At 34.9% G+C, this 16,463-nt stretch overlaps 2 protein-coding genes across 3 annotated transcripts; both read left to right on the top strand.

Moving 5' to 3' along the window:
• Positions 1-308: 308 nt before the first annotated feature.
• LOC118063005 (formin-like protein 5) lies at positions 309-7,052 on the top strand. The gene is made up of 7 exons (XM_035076909.2): positions 309-1,118; positions 2,535-3,219; positions 3,306-4,017; positions 4,110-4,309; positions 4,623-4,858; positions 5,512-6,388; positions 6,549-7,052. Exons 1-6 carry the CDS (start codon positions 942-944, stop codon positions 6,376-6,378), a joined length of 2,877 nt encoding a protein of 958 aa, XP_034932800.1. The 5' UTR covers positions 309-941; the 3' UTR covers positions 6,379-6,388; positions 6,549-7,052.
• A 381-nt stretch (positions 7,053-7,433) lies between these two features.
• Positions 7,434-13,670, top strand: LOC118063006 (uncharacterized). Of its 2 annotated transcripts, none has more exons than XM_035076911.2 (11): positions 7,434-7,630; positions 7,864-7,948; positions 8,061-8,448; positions 8,535-8,683; positions 9,398-9,601; positions 9,690-9,857; positions 9,996-10,397; positions 11,055-11,125; positions 11,416-11,776; positions 12,156-12,368; positions 12,903-13,670. In XM_035076911.2, exons 2-11 carry the CDS (start codon positions 7,904-7,906, stop codon positions 13,227-13,229), a joined length of 2,328 nt encoding a protein of 775 aa, XP_034932802.1. In that variant the 5' UTR covers positions 7,434-7,630; positions 7,864-7,903; the 3' UTR covers positions 13,230-13,670. The 2 variants fall into 2 exon arrangements, with proteins under 2 accessions (XP_034932802.1, XP_034932801.1); XM_035076910.2 differs by having other exon boundaries at positions 9,690-9,884.
• The last annotated feature ends 2,793 nt before the right edge of the window (positions 13,671-16,463 follow it).

Here is a 16,463-nt window from a genome sequence, read left to right as displayed (position 1 = left end):
TTAATTAAACTTAGTTTAAATTCAAATAAGTTCTAATTATTATTTTTTAAATAAAATAACATTGTTTTAATAAAAATTATTAATAAATAATTTGCAAGCTAGATTTTTTTAGTCCCTTTCTAGGTCTTATCTTGAATATAAATAATTTTTAAGACTAAACCTTCACCTAAATCTTAATAGGTCAATTAAAAAAACCCACAATTTCTTTTTCTAAAAAATAAAAAAGAAAATTTATAAAAAGAAAAAAGAAAAAATAATAGTATTTGGGTTATCCTCGTAGATTTCTCTCTTTCTATCTCAAGAAGTCAGTCTAACAATATCAACAAATTTTTTTAAAAAATTAAGGTTTTCATCGGTAATAATAAAAAAAAACCTTGAAAAGTTACTATTTTTCTCAAATTCTTTGTCAGCTCTAACTTTTCAATGAAACCTTGTTGAAGAAATTGAAAAAGAAAAATCCACCGTTTCCCAGGCCAACAGCATTGTCACAGCCAACGTCCTTTTGAGCTTCTTTTGATTGGATCATGTCATTGATTTAACACCCTTTTGTTTTTCACTCAGAATTTCCTGTTCACATTTTGGATTTTCTAGGTCTATTACAGGTCCTAAATAAGCCTCATTTGTGCAAAACTTTGGATATTTATGTTATTTGATTCTATATTTTGGGCTGTTTAAGGAAGATAAATTCTGGGTTTTGTTTGGTGAATTGAGTTTTGATTCCAAGTTTGAATTTTCAGGCAAAAATTCTATCTGGGATTTTGAGAATTTGTATCTAGATTTTGGTGATCGGGTTGTTTTGGAGGCATAAAATTTGAATTGGGAATGAGTCCAATGGTAAAAGCTGGAAGCTTTTTGGGTTGGTTTTGTACTATGAGGGTACTCTAAGGGTTTTGATTCTTCTACAGGGGGTTTAGCTATTGATGAAATGAGAAGGATAGTTTATGCTTATAAGGATGAATCATCAACCAATGGTTCATATGAAGTCAAGCTGTTCCAGTTTTTTGGTGATTCTGCTATGTGCATTTGTGGTGGTGAGCTTGGAATACAGGGGAAGGACAGAGGAAGTGTTTCTGAGGCAATTAGTTGATCCAGCAACTGGGTATGTTGACAAGGACGCGGTAGGACTTTGTACCACACTCTTCTATAATTCAATAGCTTGCAGTTTAATAAATTTGTGATCACAATTGAGGTTATTTGATTTCCAGTGCTTGAAATGCCCTTTTTCATGATGATAGATTGTGAGTTGGGAAACGGATATTAACCTGCTGTTTATGTTTCTTAACTTCTAGAAATGAGAGATATGGCTTGTATGGGTCCAGATTCATCAAAATGTATGCAAATTGGTGCTAAATTGTTTGAATAATATTGACTATTGGCTGATAAAATTATTTGGCTCTGAGTTATGCTTAGTAATTTATGATTTAACCTTGTCGCGCCACCCAGGAATCACTATTGCAATACTATTTACTCTCAGTTCTGGATTAATTCTACTGTCTCACCCCCATGAGTTATGTCAACAATATTATTTGCTCTCTCAGTTCTTGATCATTGATAAGGATCAGAATACCACAATAGAACTTGATAATTTTTATAATTACACTCGTAGGTCTGCTAAAATGTGACACGCATCACTACCTGGATTAAATTTTAGGAGGATATTTCTAAGAAGTATCAACACTACACTTTTCTTGAGATAGTTGATTTGATGGTTAAGAGAGTGTACACTGTAATTAGCCACAAATTTTATATCAGGATGTGAGAAGTAAAATTCTCATAAATTTCATAGTTTTGTTATAAATAATCTGCTCTTAATGAGATTAAGGAGATGAATTAGTCTCCAAGTGTGAAAACTTACTCAAGCATAATCCTTGGCCTTAAATCCAAAAAAGGAAAATTATAGCTCTATCTTTCATGACGTTAACTTCTTATGTTATATGTCTAAACTTAAATTAATAAAATTAGGGATCTGATAGTACTTACCAGACGTGTATGACAATTTTGTGTTCCCTACACTTGAGATGACACACATTTATCATAATTTCTTCTTCTCTTCTCTGTTTAGGGTCTTGGATTTTTCTTTCCTTTTTTTTGGTTACTGGGGAGCCAATTCAGAGTGGAAGAGTTGTAATTATGGAATTCTTTTATCATAATTTCTTTTTTATCCGAAAACTAGTCATTGCTGAAGATGAGCAATGATCATTGATGAGGATTATAATACCACAATAGCCTCTGACCTGAAGTGTTTTGTCCACTATTGCATCCATGATCATATCCATGTTGCATATGCTTATGTGTATGTTTAAGCGGGGATATTCGCTTCCAAGCTCTTCCTTTTTACTGATTATTTTATCTTCTCTCTCTTCCCCCCTGCAAATGTGGCACAGCCTTAATGTGTTTGTGCTTTTTTTGCCTACTTAAACTTCCTCGTTCTTCATGTGTGTGTATGTGTCTACTGCTTGTTCTTAGTTCATATTTATAGATGTCTGCTTATTCCCAGCTGGACAAAAATTTACTGAAATTGTTTTGGATTGCAGACAGAGCTACTTTGCATCATTTGCAAGGTAGATTTGATTCATCTGAAGGAAGCTGATGAAAATCTGAACTTCTGTTTCCCTGAGGAAACATTTAATGGGGCCAGTGAACTAAGGTCCAAGGGTTGGTCAGTGTCAAAAGAAAACATTCAGAAACTGATTAAAGTCCTGCATCCCCAGTTAAAGGAAACTCTTTTAGATTGTATAAGAAAGGACAATCATCTGCTCCATGTTTATGGAGATGAAGGTGGTGCAGATAATTATCACACAAGGCGTGCTGTTGCAAGAAGGAATTTGCTTCAGATCATCTCAGAGCCCCCAGCCCCAGTGCCTACTGTTGGATCACCATTTCGTAGTCCCTCACCAGCCCCAGATCTGGCACCTTCTCCAGCTTCTACTCCAAACTCTGTCCCTTCACCACAAGAACCATTTTTTCCTCACCTAATGCCACCTCCTCCCATTCCCAGTGAAAACTCTTCTTCTAGGCAAACCTCTGGTCCTATTGAGCCAGATAATGGAAGTAACCATAAAACAGTTGTTATTGCAGTAGTCGTGACTGCTGGAGTGACATTTGTTGTTGCGGCATTGTTCTTCTTGCTCTGTACTAAGGTTTGCTGGAGAGGACCTGGAGCTAGACGAAATGATGAAAGGCCCCTTCTTAGCCTAAGCTTAAGTGACTATTCTGTTGGTCAGTAAATAGTCTGTCAGATGTTTTCTTTTAACGTACAATTCTTTTATACGGTTCTGATATTTCTTCAAAATCTGATCTTCCAGGTTCTACACATAAAACTTTTGGCTTAGGAAATTCTATCGAACAAGAGAAGCTTGGTCATCATTCTTTTGGTAATATATCAAGCCATGAGAAAATGGGATCATCTTTGGAGAGCCATTTTAATAAGTCTGATGCTCTTAATGTATCGCTAGATGAAAGTATGTCATTAGGAGCTGTTAGTGCTGCCGCCAAATCCTCTGGTGACAGCAAGATGAACACACCTGTACCACCTCCTCCAGGAAGGATAGGCAGCAACCCTTTTTTGAAGCCTCCTCCTGGAAGGGCAGAACCACTTCCTCCTGAACCGCCTGCTAGTCGCAGGCCTCCTCCCAGTAAGGCTGGTCCTACTCCCCCACCTCCCCCTCCTGCACCACCTGCGCCTGCAAAATCATCCAGTAGTGCGGGCCCTCGTCCCCCTGTTCCACCTCCTCCACCACCTATTGCTCCTGGAGTGAAACCTGGTCCACGCACTCCACCACCTCCAATTGGAGGTTCTGCTCCTCGACCACCACCACCAATGCCCTCAGGTCCAAAAGTTCCTCGACCACCTCTTGGATCAAAGCATCCTTCCAATACTGCATCCAGTGAAGGAGCTGGTATGGAGGATGATGCTGATGCTCCTAAAGCCAAGTTAAAGCCATTTTTCTGGGACAAAGTTCTAGCCAACCCTGATCATTCCTTGGTTTGGCATCAGATTAAATCGGGATCATTCCAGTAAGTTACACTTTTGAATTTTATTGTCATTTTTCTATTTTTTCATTCATGAATCCCTAATAACCTTTGCTGCTGAATATGCAATCTTACAGGTTCAATGAGGAGATGATAGAAACGCTGTTTGGATATGCACCTGATAAAAACAAAAATGAACGCAAGAAAGAGTCTTCTTCCCAAGATCCAACACCCCATTTTATTCAAATACTTGATCCCAAAAAGGCACAAAATTTATCAATTCTTTTGCGGGCACTGAATGTGACAATAGAAGAAGTCTGTGATGCACTTCGTGAAGGTGATCAACTCTCTTAATTTCTTTCAGTAGAGATACATGCATGGATAGGTTAAACTGCACCATTTCCAACAAATTCAATTTTTTTGGTTGAGGGGGGTGGGGATGGATGTTTCATTGTATTTTGTTTATCCCGTTCCTAGTCTGGGAAAATCCTTTCACACACCTTATTTGTCTAGTATGGCTGATTTTCATGATGGTGTGGCTGTGTGGATGGTTGCAATTACCTCATCTCATTGGTTGTGGAATTTGACTAGCGATAGTGTCTTTCGGTTTTAATGCATCAGCATATTCTAACCTCTGTTAATTAAATCAGGAAATGAGCTTCCTGTAGAGCTTGTTCAAAATTTGTTGAGGATGGCACCCACAGCAGACGAAGAACTGAAGCTTAGGCTCTACAGTGGTGAACTTTCCCAACTTGGGCCTGCTGAGAGGTTCCTAAAAGCATTGGTTGACATCCCATTTGCTTTTAAACGACTGGAAGCACTGCTTTTCATGTGCACTCTACAGGAAGAGATAACCTCCAGTAAAGAGTCTTTTGAAACCTTAGAGGTAGGCAACTGTATATTGTATTTCTTCAGCACTTGGTTTAATTCCTGCTTTTAGGAGCTGGTTGTCTTGAACAATATGTTGGAAGTATCCATGCTCATAGTCTAACTATAAACTTGGTAGTTGCACCTTTTCAATGTATGGGGAAGAAGACCATTGTGGTGCTTCTTGATTTTGGGAAGGCATACCAAATCATGGAGACATATTTTAAAAAATCATTAAAAATATTATTGAAAGAAAAATAATTTTTTTGTGAAGAACCGCAACACAACATTATTTGCAAAAAAGTTACATACTGATTTCAGTTCAGTGCCTCCTATCATTCTCCTTCCTATGTGTCTTGGAAAGTGCATGCTTCCCATCTAGTTTATAGAATGAAAGAGACTAGCCACCTATCATACAAAAGAGGATGGGTAGGATATGGTAGAAAAGGTAGAACTGGTAGAATCCTGTGACTTGATGAATTTCACATTTAGAATGTTTTTGCATATAAGACACATGTTTGCATGTAAATATTCTCACATTTATAAAATTTGAATATATTACTGTGCAAAGTGGTCAGTTTCTCACTGATCTGTCTCTGATTTCTGGCAATTTCTTGAATTTCTGCACTTGCTAACATCTAATGCAAATGCTATCTCCATCTAACATGGCAGGTTGCTTGCGAGGAGCTCAGAAACAGTCGATTGTTCCTCAAGCTTCTAGAAGCTGTTCTCAAAACAGGCAACCGAATGAATGATGGAACATTCCGTGGTGGTGCACAAGCATTCAAGCTTGACACGCTTTTGAAATTATCTGATGTAAAAGGAGTAGATGGGAAGACTACTCTCTTGCACTTTGTTGTTCAGGAGATAGCTCGCTCTGAAGGTGTGAGAGCTGCTCGTGCGGGACGAGAGAGCCGGAGCCTTTCCAGTGTCAGTATAAAAACAGATGATCTCCTTGAGGAAATTTCCACCGATACAGAAGAGCACTATCGCAGCCTTGGTCTTCAGGTTGTTTCTCATTTGAGCAGTGAACTAGAAAATGTCAAAAGAGCAGCGGTTGTGGATACTGACAACTTAACAAGATCTGCTGCTAAACTTGGGCAGTCATTGTTAGTAACCCAAAATTTCCTGAATAAAGACATGAAGAATTTAGAGGAAGATAGTGGATTCCATCAAACATTGAAAGGTTTTGTGCAGAATGCTGAGGATGATGTCATGTCACTTCTGGAAGAAGAAAAGAGAATTATGGCTCTGGTGAAGAGCACTGGTGATTATTTCCATGGGAATGCAGGGAAGGATGAGGGCTTACGATTATTTGTCATTGTACGAGACTTTTTAATAATATTAGATAAGGTCTGCAAAGAGGTGAGAGAGGCACAAATGAGGTTAGCAAAAACACAGAAAAAAGAGGCATCTACTGTATCATCTCCCTCTAATCAGCGCCAGCAACTGTTGGCTGATCTTCGCCAGCGGCTATTTCCAGCAATTGCAGAGCGACGTACAGAAGATTCCAGTTCCAGCTCGGATGACGAGGGTTAATCGAAAAGAGGTAAGCTAAGACCCTATCAACGATTAATTTGTGGTTTCTTTCCATTTAGACTTCATACAATCGAACATTATATATTTTTATATATGGTTGAAGAGAATGTGATTCTGTGAACTTGTGATTGATGTTGAAATCAAGAAAGTCCTTCACTTGTGTTATCCAGGTTGCTGCTATTATGGAAGATTTCCGATCTTCACCAGTGGCTATCATTACCCATATATTTCGAGGGAATGGTGGGAAAGGGCTCCAAAACCAACTAGCACTCCCGCTTCTCTTCGAGGTCAAATTGCACTGAAGCAGATGGATTAATGGAGCTGAAAACAGCTGGTAAATTAAGCCAACAATTTCAGGTTGGAGCTCAATGGGTGGATTCATCCCATCGTGTATTAACTTGGGATCGAATTCAATAGTGGAGCAATAGTTTCGAAATACAATACAGTTGCGAGGGCAATCGCTCCCGAATGGCTAGCTAAGGAAGGCTCCTCTCGTCACTCTCGACAGTAGCCGACGAGTCTGATATTTGGAAGATTTCTGTGCCTGTAACATAACATAACATAGTTTATATTAAATCTCAATTCAAGAAAAACAAAACCTTGGTGTTTTAGTTGATTTTCTTGTAATTTTCTAAAATCCCAAGATTTATTAACCATATAATCTTTTCATATTACCTTGAATAACCATAGAACCCTACCAATCAACCATAGTGTTACTCGCTTCCTATCCTTTTCAGGAAATAATTAATTCATCCCTATTTTTACACCTGTTTACAACCAGGTCCTTTCATTGATTTTTTTTTTATGAGAATCTATTGTTTCTCTTCTAAAATAATCCTTCTTTTGTAAGTCAAAACTACAAATAAGACCAAAAGTGCATTAAATTTATAAAAAGATGTTCTGGAATTTGAAAAAAACAAATAAAAATCAACAGTCAATTCTGGTCAAAGGACCGACTTAAGATTCCTCAAGACTAGAGGGACTAATTTATAACACTATAGAAATCACATTCGGACCGTAACATAAGCTACTCATTTCTAAAGTTTCTTAAGCAAGAGGTTTTGCAAACTTAAAATTCCAAAAAAAAAAAAAAAAAAAAAATCCGTCCGATTTCGATATTCAACAGGAAGGGCTAAACCCTCACCTCTTTCTATACTTTCCCCGTCCCGTTACCGTTTCCAAACTTCGTCCTAGACGAAAATTATTAAAAGATAAAGAAATTGTTAGAGCGGCCTTTATACTCAATCTACTGGTACGTATTCCAATCTTTTTTTTTGCTTCTTTCTTTGAATGGTTTCGATTTGTTAGTATTAATCATAAAATTGGTGACAGAGAGAAAAAAAAATTGTGTGAGGTTATGAATTAAGCTCTAATCATATGTTAAGTTCAATTTTATGATATGTGGGCTGTGTTAGTTTAACTTTGGTAGTGGGTTTGGTTTTGTTCCTTACATATTTCTGTCTTTTTTTATTGTTGTCTCTGCAGGGATTTTTATTGTATTCAATTAAGTAAAGTTTAATCGATAATGCTTTCTGGGGTGAAGTTTATTCCCCGAGATGAAGTTGATAAGGTAAGGTATTTTTTTTTCTTCCCTGAAACATGGTTTAATTTTCGTGTTTAAAGTAGTTTTTTTTTTTTAAATTACCTTTCATTTTTCTAACTATTTGAATAATGGGTTTTAGGGGAAAGGTGAGAATAGGGATGATTTTGTAGAGAAGAGGAAGGAATCTGGTAGTAGAAGGGAAAAGAATAGGAGGAAGAAGAAGAAGATTTCGCGTCATGATAGCAATTCTGATGATGATCTTGAGAGAATTAAGAAACGGTCTAAGAAGAGTAAGAAGTGGTACTCGTCGGATGAGCATTCGTCAGAAGAATCAAGTGATAGTGAGAGTGGTTCAGATGGAAAGAGTAACAGTAAGAGAAGAAAGAAAAAGAGAAAGAGTAGGAAACATTTTTCATCTGATGAATATTCATCGTCTTCTTCAGAAGGTGAGGCTCCAAGAGGAAGTGCGAAAGGTGGTAGGAAGAAGAGCAAGGAAAAACAGGGTGAAATTGGTGATGACTTTAGTGGTATGCTCTCTAAGTAATTTTATGTTAGAATGTTTGATAATTTGATGATGTTATGATTCGATAAATTATTGAATATTTTTTTGTAGATGATGGCAGAGAATCCCATTCTATAAATAAAATAGACATTGCCAGGAAAGAAATGGGCTTGGATTGGATGCTTAGGCCTGCAAAAGATGTTGAGAGAGGGCCAACAGTTAGTGTTGATCATGACCTAGAGGAACCCCCTGCTGAAGAGGTAATGGTGTTTCTTTCTTCTTTCTGTCACTCTATGATCAACTTATCAGTTGCCTAGCTTTCTTTTGGTTGGTGGTCCTAGCTGTCTTTCTTTGTGGCACTTTTTTCTGAAGTTGTAGGGGTGCAAATTCTGTGCAATGATGGGAGTTCGTATTGCAAAATTCTAACATCCTTAACTAAGTATCTTGCTTGTATTGGAGAAAATATAGTAATTAATTGTCATTTTCTCCTTGAATCTTGGTCCATTTCTTTGATTATATAGAATTGTTAGGATGATACTTGCTATATGAGTATAATTGAGCTAGCACAACTAGTTGGTGTATTAAGATATATTGCTAACATGTACACTCTGGGCATTTGTTTGTCAGCCTTGTTTTACTTTTATGAATTAAAACTAGTTTTCCTCTATCTGCTTTCACTGATCAGTTCTTGTATCATTTGAATCATTTCACTGCTCAAAATTGTTATGCTTACATGATCTTTGCATATTCAGTGTGATATTTGTCACATCTATTCTTTCAAAATGGTGTTGAGCGCATGTATGTCCTGTTCAAAATTATTGCTTACATGAGCTTTGAATATTCAGGGTACCACATGTCACATTTATCTGTTCATGTTCTAAGTTGCTGGGTAAATAGATGTCTTTTTCTGCGAAGCAGTTGTGCTATGCTTTTTCTCTGTTGATGAAGTACTCATTTTTTAATTTGTTCATTAGATAATGAGAGTGAACCCTCGGGAGTTGAATCCATATTTCAAGGATAATGGAAGTGGTTATCCGGATGATGGAGTTGAGAAAAAAGTTGGTGGAGATCAACTTCCTTCGTCTTCACTTATTGGGGATGGAGGTGCAAGCTGGAGGTTAAAAGCCTTAAAGCGTGCACAAGAGCAAGCAGCTCGGGAAGGAAGAAAGCTTGAAGAGGTTTGTTTCCTTAATTTTCAGAATGAATCTATTATGACTGAAGCCTCCATTATTTGCATTTGATAGTTGATACAATTTTATTTTGCAGATTGTGGAAGAAAGATGGGATTCCCTTGGTCAATTGACTGTCTCTGCAGCATCTCGAATGGCTGCCCCATCTCGTGCTCATCTGCATGCAATAAAAAATAGAAAGAAAGGATTAACCGAGGAACAGGATGCTATGACAGATGGTCAAAGTGGGAGAGACATTGGAAAGGTACTCGGCAACTCACTGAAACCACTGGTAATTTTTTTTATGACGCAGTTGTAGGGCGTCAGTCAAAATTTGCTTTAATGTTGCTTGAATAAAAAGTACTTTTCACTTGCATGTAATTAATATGATTGTTATTATCAGAGTGCTGATCGAGGCTACTTGAAGGATGTATCTGCCCGCCATCCTGAAATGCGAGCTCCAAAAGTCCACAACACTTTGTCATGGGGAAAACGAAAAAGTCAAAATATGTCTACTAAGGATGCAGCCCTTGTTTCCGCTGCAGCATCTAGCTTGAATAAGTTTTCTGATGATGGAAGTTTTATGAGCAAAATTCTTGGTAAGCAGAATAAGGATGCTGGAAGTTCTGTTGGTTCCTATTCAAACCAAGAGGAGAATTTGGAGTCAAAAGTGGCTTCACCCGAAATGAACAAACCCAGTGAAGGCAGTCTGTTGGTTAAGGAAGCACTAAGTGCAAACCAATTGGCAGCCAAGGCTTTGCAGCTTCGCATGAAAGGAAAGCATGAAGAAGCGGAGAAACTCATGGTGAGACAATGTTTCCACTTTTACATACTTCTGTTTTACCCTTGGTTCTAATAAAGACTTGAGCTTCCCAAAGGAATGAGATTTCTCTAGTCCTTCCTGGGAGAAATTTTAGTTAATTTTATCTATTTCCTCGTAGAATGAAAAACAATGCAAGACAAAAGCTTTCAGTAAGTTGCCTTAAAAACATTGGAATACATGGATGAATGGATTATTATACGATGTTTTAGGATAGTAATTAAGAGCTTTGCAATGACATCATTATTTCTTAGTCCTAAGCTGAGTCCTAACTTTTAGTCATTTTCTTAGAAATGGAATAATAATTCAGGGTAAGATCAAGATCAGTGCAGGAGTGAAAGCATCACTTTACCATCAACAGGACTTGGTTCAATCAAAAGCTTTTAAGAGTGAAGATATTTTTTATAAAAACCTGCACTTTTGTAAGCTTAGCATAATATGAAAGCGATGTTGGTGACAACAGTCTCTAAAGTTCATTGTGACTTTCCAGATATGTTCTTAGAAGTTTTCTATGAGTGACTTTCTGGGTCTTGAATGAAAAGCAATCATATTTTTTGATTCTTTGTATTTGTTAAGTCAAATTGTAAGTGCACGGCCATTTTTATTGGTGATTAACTGTTTTCTTTTCCTTTGTTTTATCAGCAAGAAGCTGAGAGCATCAGAGCGAAGCAGGGTGTTGGAGAGGATTCAAACAGACCTCAGATAACAAACAGGTAATTTTGCATGTTGTGATTTTTTCTTTTAAATATGTACACATTTTTTGTTTTTTAGTTTCTGTTGATATACAGTATGCTTATAGTTTTGGATAGGGTAGTGTTCTAAACATGATATTAGAGTATCAAAGGCATGGTGATTCCTCCTTTTCATTTCTTTGTGGAACATATTTGTTTGCTCAACCTGAGTCAGTTACTCCATGTGCCATTACATTGTTTTCTCATTCTTGAAACTTTGCAATTTATGGTAATTGCTTTTATAATAGTATTTCCTTTTTTGTTCTTTTTAGATCTGCTATTCAAGGTGTTTCTGCTAGGAGAAAGAAAGATGAAGATGCTGATAGGCATCTTGCCCAAACAATAATGCAGAATAAACAGTACAGTTTATCTGGCCGGGCTGACGATGAATATGATTTTGATGATGGCCCAAGGAGAAAGTCTGGTAGGAAGGGTAGAGACAGTGATCACAAGGTCTCTAACAAGAATGATCTTGGAAAGCGTATCTTGACTCAGCAAGAACGCTGCAATTTTTGCTTTGAGAATCCAAACCGGCCAAAACATCTTGTTGTGTCAATAGCAAACTTCACATATATGATGTTGCCACAGTGGCAGCCCATTGTGCCAGGCCATTGCTGCATCTTGCCAATGCAGGTAAGCTTAGTCTAGTTGCTTAGAGTAGAGTAGGCTTGGTTACCAGTTACATGATTTGTATTTCTTATAGTTGAATCACAACTTGTCATTTGTCTTGGATTTGTTCTAAAAGACTGCATTTGGGAGAATTGATCTGTCTCATAATTATAGTAAGCAATTTCAAAATATGTCAGTGTTTGAATTATCACTTTCTGAAAGATTCTACCAGAACAGGAAATAAGAGTTGTTTTGATGATTTAGGAAGCAAAATAAAGTCATTCGCAACATAATGTAGATGATACTGGATTTTATCTAGGAACAGACATAGGTTAACTTTCTGTTATTTTTATTCTTTCACTTGAAGATTTATTCTTATTGAGGCTGGGTTTTTTCTTTGTAGCATGACTCAGCCACAAGGAATGTTGACAATAATGTGTGGGAAGAAATTCGCAATTTCAAGAAATGCCTTATAATGATGTTCTCCAAGCAAGAGAAGGATTTAGTGTTTCTTGAAACAGTGATCAACTTGTCACAACAAAGGCGCCATTGTTTGATCGAGTGCATTCCTTTGCCTCGAGAAATTGCTAAACAAGCCCCTCTATATTTTAAGAAGGTTAGCTTTCTTTTATTAATTTTCTGTTTTGGTGAAATAATTGTTGCTTCCTTTTTTAGTGTTCACTTAGTCTTCTAGATTTTGCTAGACTATGTTTTTGGGAGAAGAGCTGGTCTGTTAGTAACTGTTGATTGTGTGCACTTCAAAAAATGTCATCATTTTTTCCCTGACCTTTGTTTAAACTACGAGATGTCATCAAGCACAGAGAGGAACGGAACATAAAGTTAACATGAAAGGGTTGCCAGTGTACTGCAACAATTTGGTTCTTTAATATTTATCCAATTGTTCAATGTAAATTGAGTCAAAATGTCGACTTTGGAACAGCAAAGAGAAACCATAGTGAAGATCATTTTATGTCCATGAAAGATTTTGTGTATGCTTCTAATAATCAACCTAGTAGTGTTCTTTTTGGGCACAATGTCAACACCAGCCATTCACATATGTAGATTTCGCTTATATATATGGACAAATATATGACTTGCACACACATTTACATGCTCATCCATCCTTTCGTAATAAATACTTCCTTTCCAGGCAATCGATGAAGCTGAAGATGAGTGGAGTCAACACAATGCAAAGAAGCTCATTGATACAAGTGAGAAAGGACTTCGTGGTTCAATCCCCAAGGACTTTCCTTATTTCCATGTTGAGTTTGGTCTAAGTAGGGGGTTCGTCCATGTTATTGATGACGAGAAGAACTTTAAAAGCAGCCTTGGCTTGAATGTTTTAAGGGGAATGTTGCGTTTACCTGAGGAGGACATGTACCGGCGCCGGAGGCATGAATCAGTGGAGGCGCAAAAACTGGCCGTTGCAAAATTTGCTCAAGATTGGGAACCGTTTGACTGGACGAAACAACTCTGAATAATTTTCCGGCAAACAGTTTTTTGCTGGCCTCACTCTTCTGAACTTCAATATTCAGTAGCTGGGAGCTCTGCATGTTTGCAAAGACTGCTCAGTAGAAACAATCATTTGGATAGTCCATCAGATTTGACAGCCAATCCTTGAAGCTAAAATTCAGGGCAAGACGAGCGCCCGCCCTGCCAGCAGCTGATGACAGCACTAGTGCTCATTCTCAGAACTTCTGGCTGGATTTAAAAATGCCTTTGACAAGGTTCTAGTCGAAGTTAATTTTCTGGCAAACAGCTTTTTATTGGTTTTGCAGTGGATGGTTTTAGTGGAGATAGCTTCAAGTCATAGTGCAATACTTCAAATTTTATTTTTTCATGTAAATCTTGAAGCTTTTGTAGCTGCAAATCAACTTCGACTAGCTGCAAATCAATTGAATCCGTTCTAATTATGTTCTTTTGTATTTTCAATTCAAGAAAACCACGTTATTTTTTCATGTTGAGCAACTCGAGCATTTTTTATAATAATTAAAAAAAAAAAATCAAGATCTTTGGATTTGATTCAAGGGAGGAGGAGAGAAAAAAGTCGCTTAATTTGGTGATCATGTCAAATCCAATTAAATTCACCTGGGAGATTCACTTTACAATCACTGTAGCTCCTTTCCTATAATCTCTGTGAACTGTTCCCAGTTTACAGTTTTTTTTTTTTTTTCCCTTTCATTTTGACTATCGTTTTTTTAAAATTGTATTATTTCAAGTTATATTAGTATAATTTTAATTGTTGATTTTTTTTTTAGTTTGCATGCTTTCATACATGCAAAGTGTCAAAAGAAAATAACTACATTAAATCATATATCGATATTGCATGATAAAATTTTAAGTTATAATTAAAATTAAAAGAAATAAGAATAAAAAATAAATAAAAATAGAGTTGAATAGTCAAAAGGCAAGGAAAAATTCAGTTTGGTTTATGAAAGTTTTAAATTATGTGTTATTTTTTGCTTGTGTTCTAAAATTCATTTTTTACACTTTAATCCTTAAATGTTGAGAGAGTAGATAAAGTATCTTAAAAATAAAAAATGAGATAAAGAGATCAGTCTAATACATTCCAACCATGAAAAAACTTGATCTTGGCGGCAATTAATTTGTCTTGTAGAGAGAAATTCCATAAATGATTTGTATTTTTTATCATGTAAAAAAAAAAGATTAAAACATTGTCAAATTTTTTATTCAATTTAATTTTAAGTTTTTAGATCAATTAAAAAGTATTTAATGGTTGAAAATAAATTATAAAGTTTGTATGATGCTTTTTAGGTGTTTAGAAGTGAAAACAAGTATTTAAAATGGATTTTTAGACCTAAAACCTTAATTTCTAGCCACCAAATGTGGTAAAAATCTACATTGAGAAGATGGCATCATCTACTCAAGCAAATAACACATTGTTCTTTTTATATATATAAAAAATTAAATGTACAAGCATGTGGTATGCTAATTTTTTTAAAAAAAAAAGTTAGAAGCATAGGCCTATCCTTAATGGTGAGGCACGTTTTGTTATATGATCACAAGCTTTTTTTTTTTTTTTTAAAGAATAAAATTATCTTTAAATAAATTTATTAAAATAATATTTATAAGAATTATCCAGTTATGACATAGTTTTTATGTAGGATGATTTTTATGGAAAAATTATTTGTTTCCTGGTTATTTATTTTCTTATTTAGCTTAGAAAATCAAATATTGTGCTTAATAATCTTATTTTTCCTATTTAGTTTATGAATCTCTATATTAATTACTTGTTGAGATTTTTTTTCACTTTAAGGTAGATCTATAACTAGTATAAATAAGATTATTTAGCTTCTATTTAAACACATATTGATATTTTGATAAATTAATAAAGATTGTTATTTTTTCTCTTGTGAGACATTATCTACAATTTCTAAGGTTTTTTTTGCCTCAAGTCCTTTCATCCAAATTATATCTTTCTTGTCTTTGCTTTGTTCTTATCATGTTAGGCATTTGTTGATGCTAAACTAAGGGTAAATATTTATTATTTTTATCCTAGTTTTAAGGTGAAGGAAAAAAAAAAAGAAGAGAGTATGGAGAATGAAATAGCAAGAAAAAAGACTAATGGCGAACAAGTTATTGACAACTGATAATGTTAATCAAGAGTGTTATGAAATTGATTCTTGGTCTTTTTTATATGAGTCGGATAACACAACTTTTAATGGTGGTACATTCTTTGTTCGTTATCGTTAAGAAAAGAACATAGATATCTTAATCTCGTAGCTTTAATGATCATCAAGATAATAACGCAAATCATTCAAGAATTATGATTTGAAGACTTTAACTTTTCTATCTTCAACATTTATCTCATTGTTTAGTGGATAATCAGAACGAGTTCTTTCCAATACAGGAAGATTGATGCAAAAAGATATTTTAAGAGAAATTATTTTTTTCTTAGTTATTTTTGTTTTTTTTTATTTAGTTTAGCAAATCAAATATTACACTTAATAATTTTATTTTTTCCATTTAGTTTTAGAAATCCCTACTAACTCTATAACTACTTATTGGATTTGTTTTTAAGTTAGACCTATTGCTAGTATAAATAAAGTTTTTTTAACTTATATTTGAAACAAATATTTGTGTTTTGAATTAACAAAAGGTTGTTCCTTTTCTATCTTGTGAGAAATTATCTACAAGGCATAGGCCTTTTGGCTCAAGCTTTTTTTTTATAGAGTATGTTGAAAAAACTTTAGAGCTTTCTTCTTATTAGGACAAGCTTTGTTAATTTTCAAGAACATTAGAGCTTTTCATAATGATATTATTTTTAAATTTATTCATACAAATATATTGAAATGATTGATTCATTTTTTTGTTTATTTAAACTTGCTTTCATAATCATGGTAAGTTTTTATTTAAAAAAAATAGTTCATCTAAAAAAACATATTTTTGACCAAACAGAAAAGGTAATACACTAATAGAAAAAAGGGTTTTTAATTAAAAAAAGATACAATTTTTTCTCCTTAATTCAAGTCATTATAATTTTTATGAATATTTTTTAATTGCCATCAGTTTTTTTTTAATATTAAAAAAAAATAAAAAGCTAAATTCTCAATCAACTCAATTTTTAAAAAAATAAAAACAACAAAAACAATTTAAAAAAATCATAAAAAAAAACAAAAATCATAAAAAAAAAACAAAAGGAAAAAAAAGGAAAAAAAACCTATATGAAAAAACACTATAACAATCTATA

The sequence above is a fragment of the Populus alba genome, chromosome 1 (assembly GCF_005239225.2).
Source record: "Populus alba chromosome 1, ASM523922v2, whole genome shotgun sequence".
NCBI classification, from domain to species: Eukaryota; Viridiplantae; Streptophyta; class Magnoliopsida; order Malpighiales; family Salicaceae; genus Populus; species Populus alba.
This window is presented reverse-complemented; position numbering and strand designations above follow the sequence as displayed.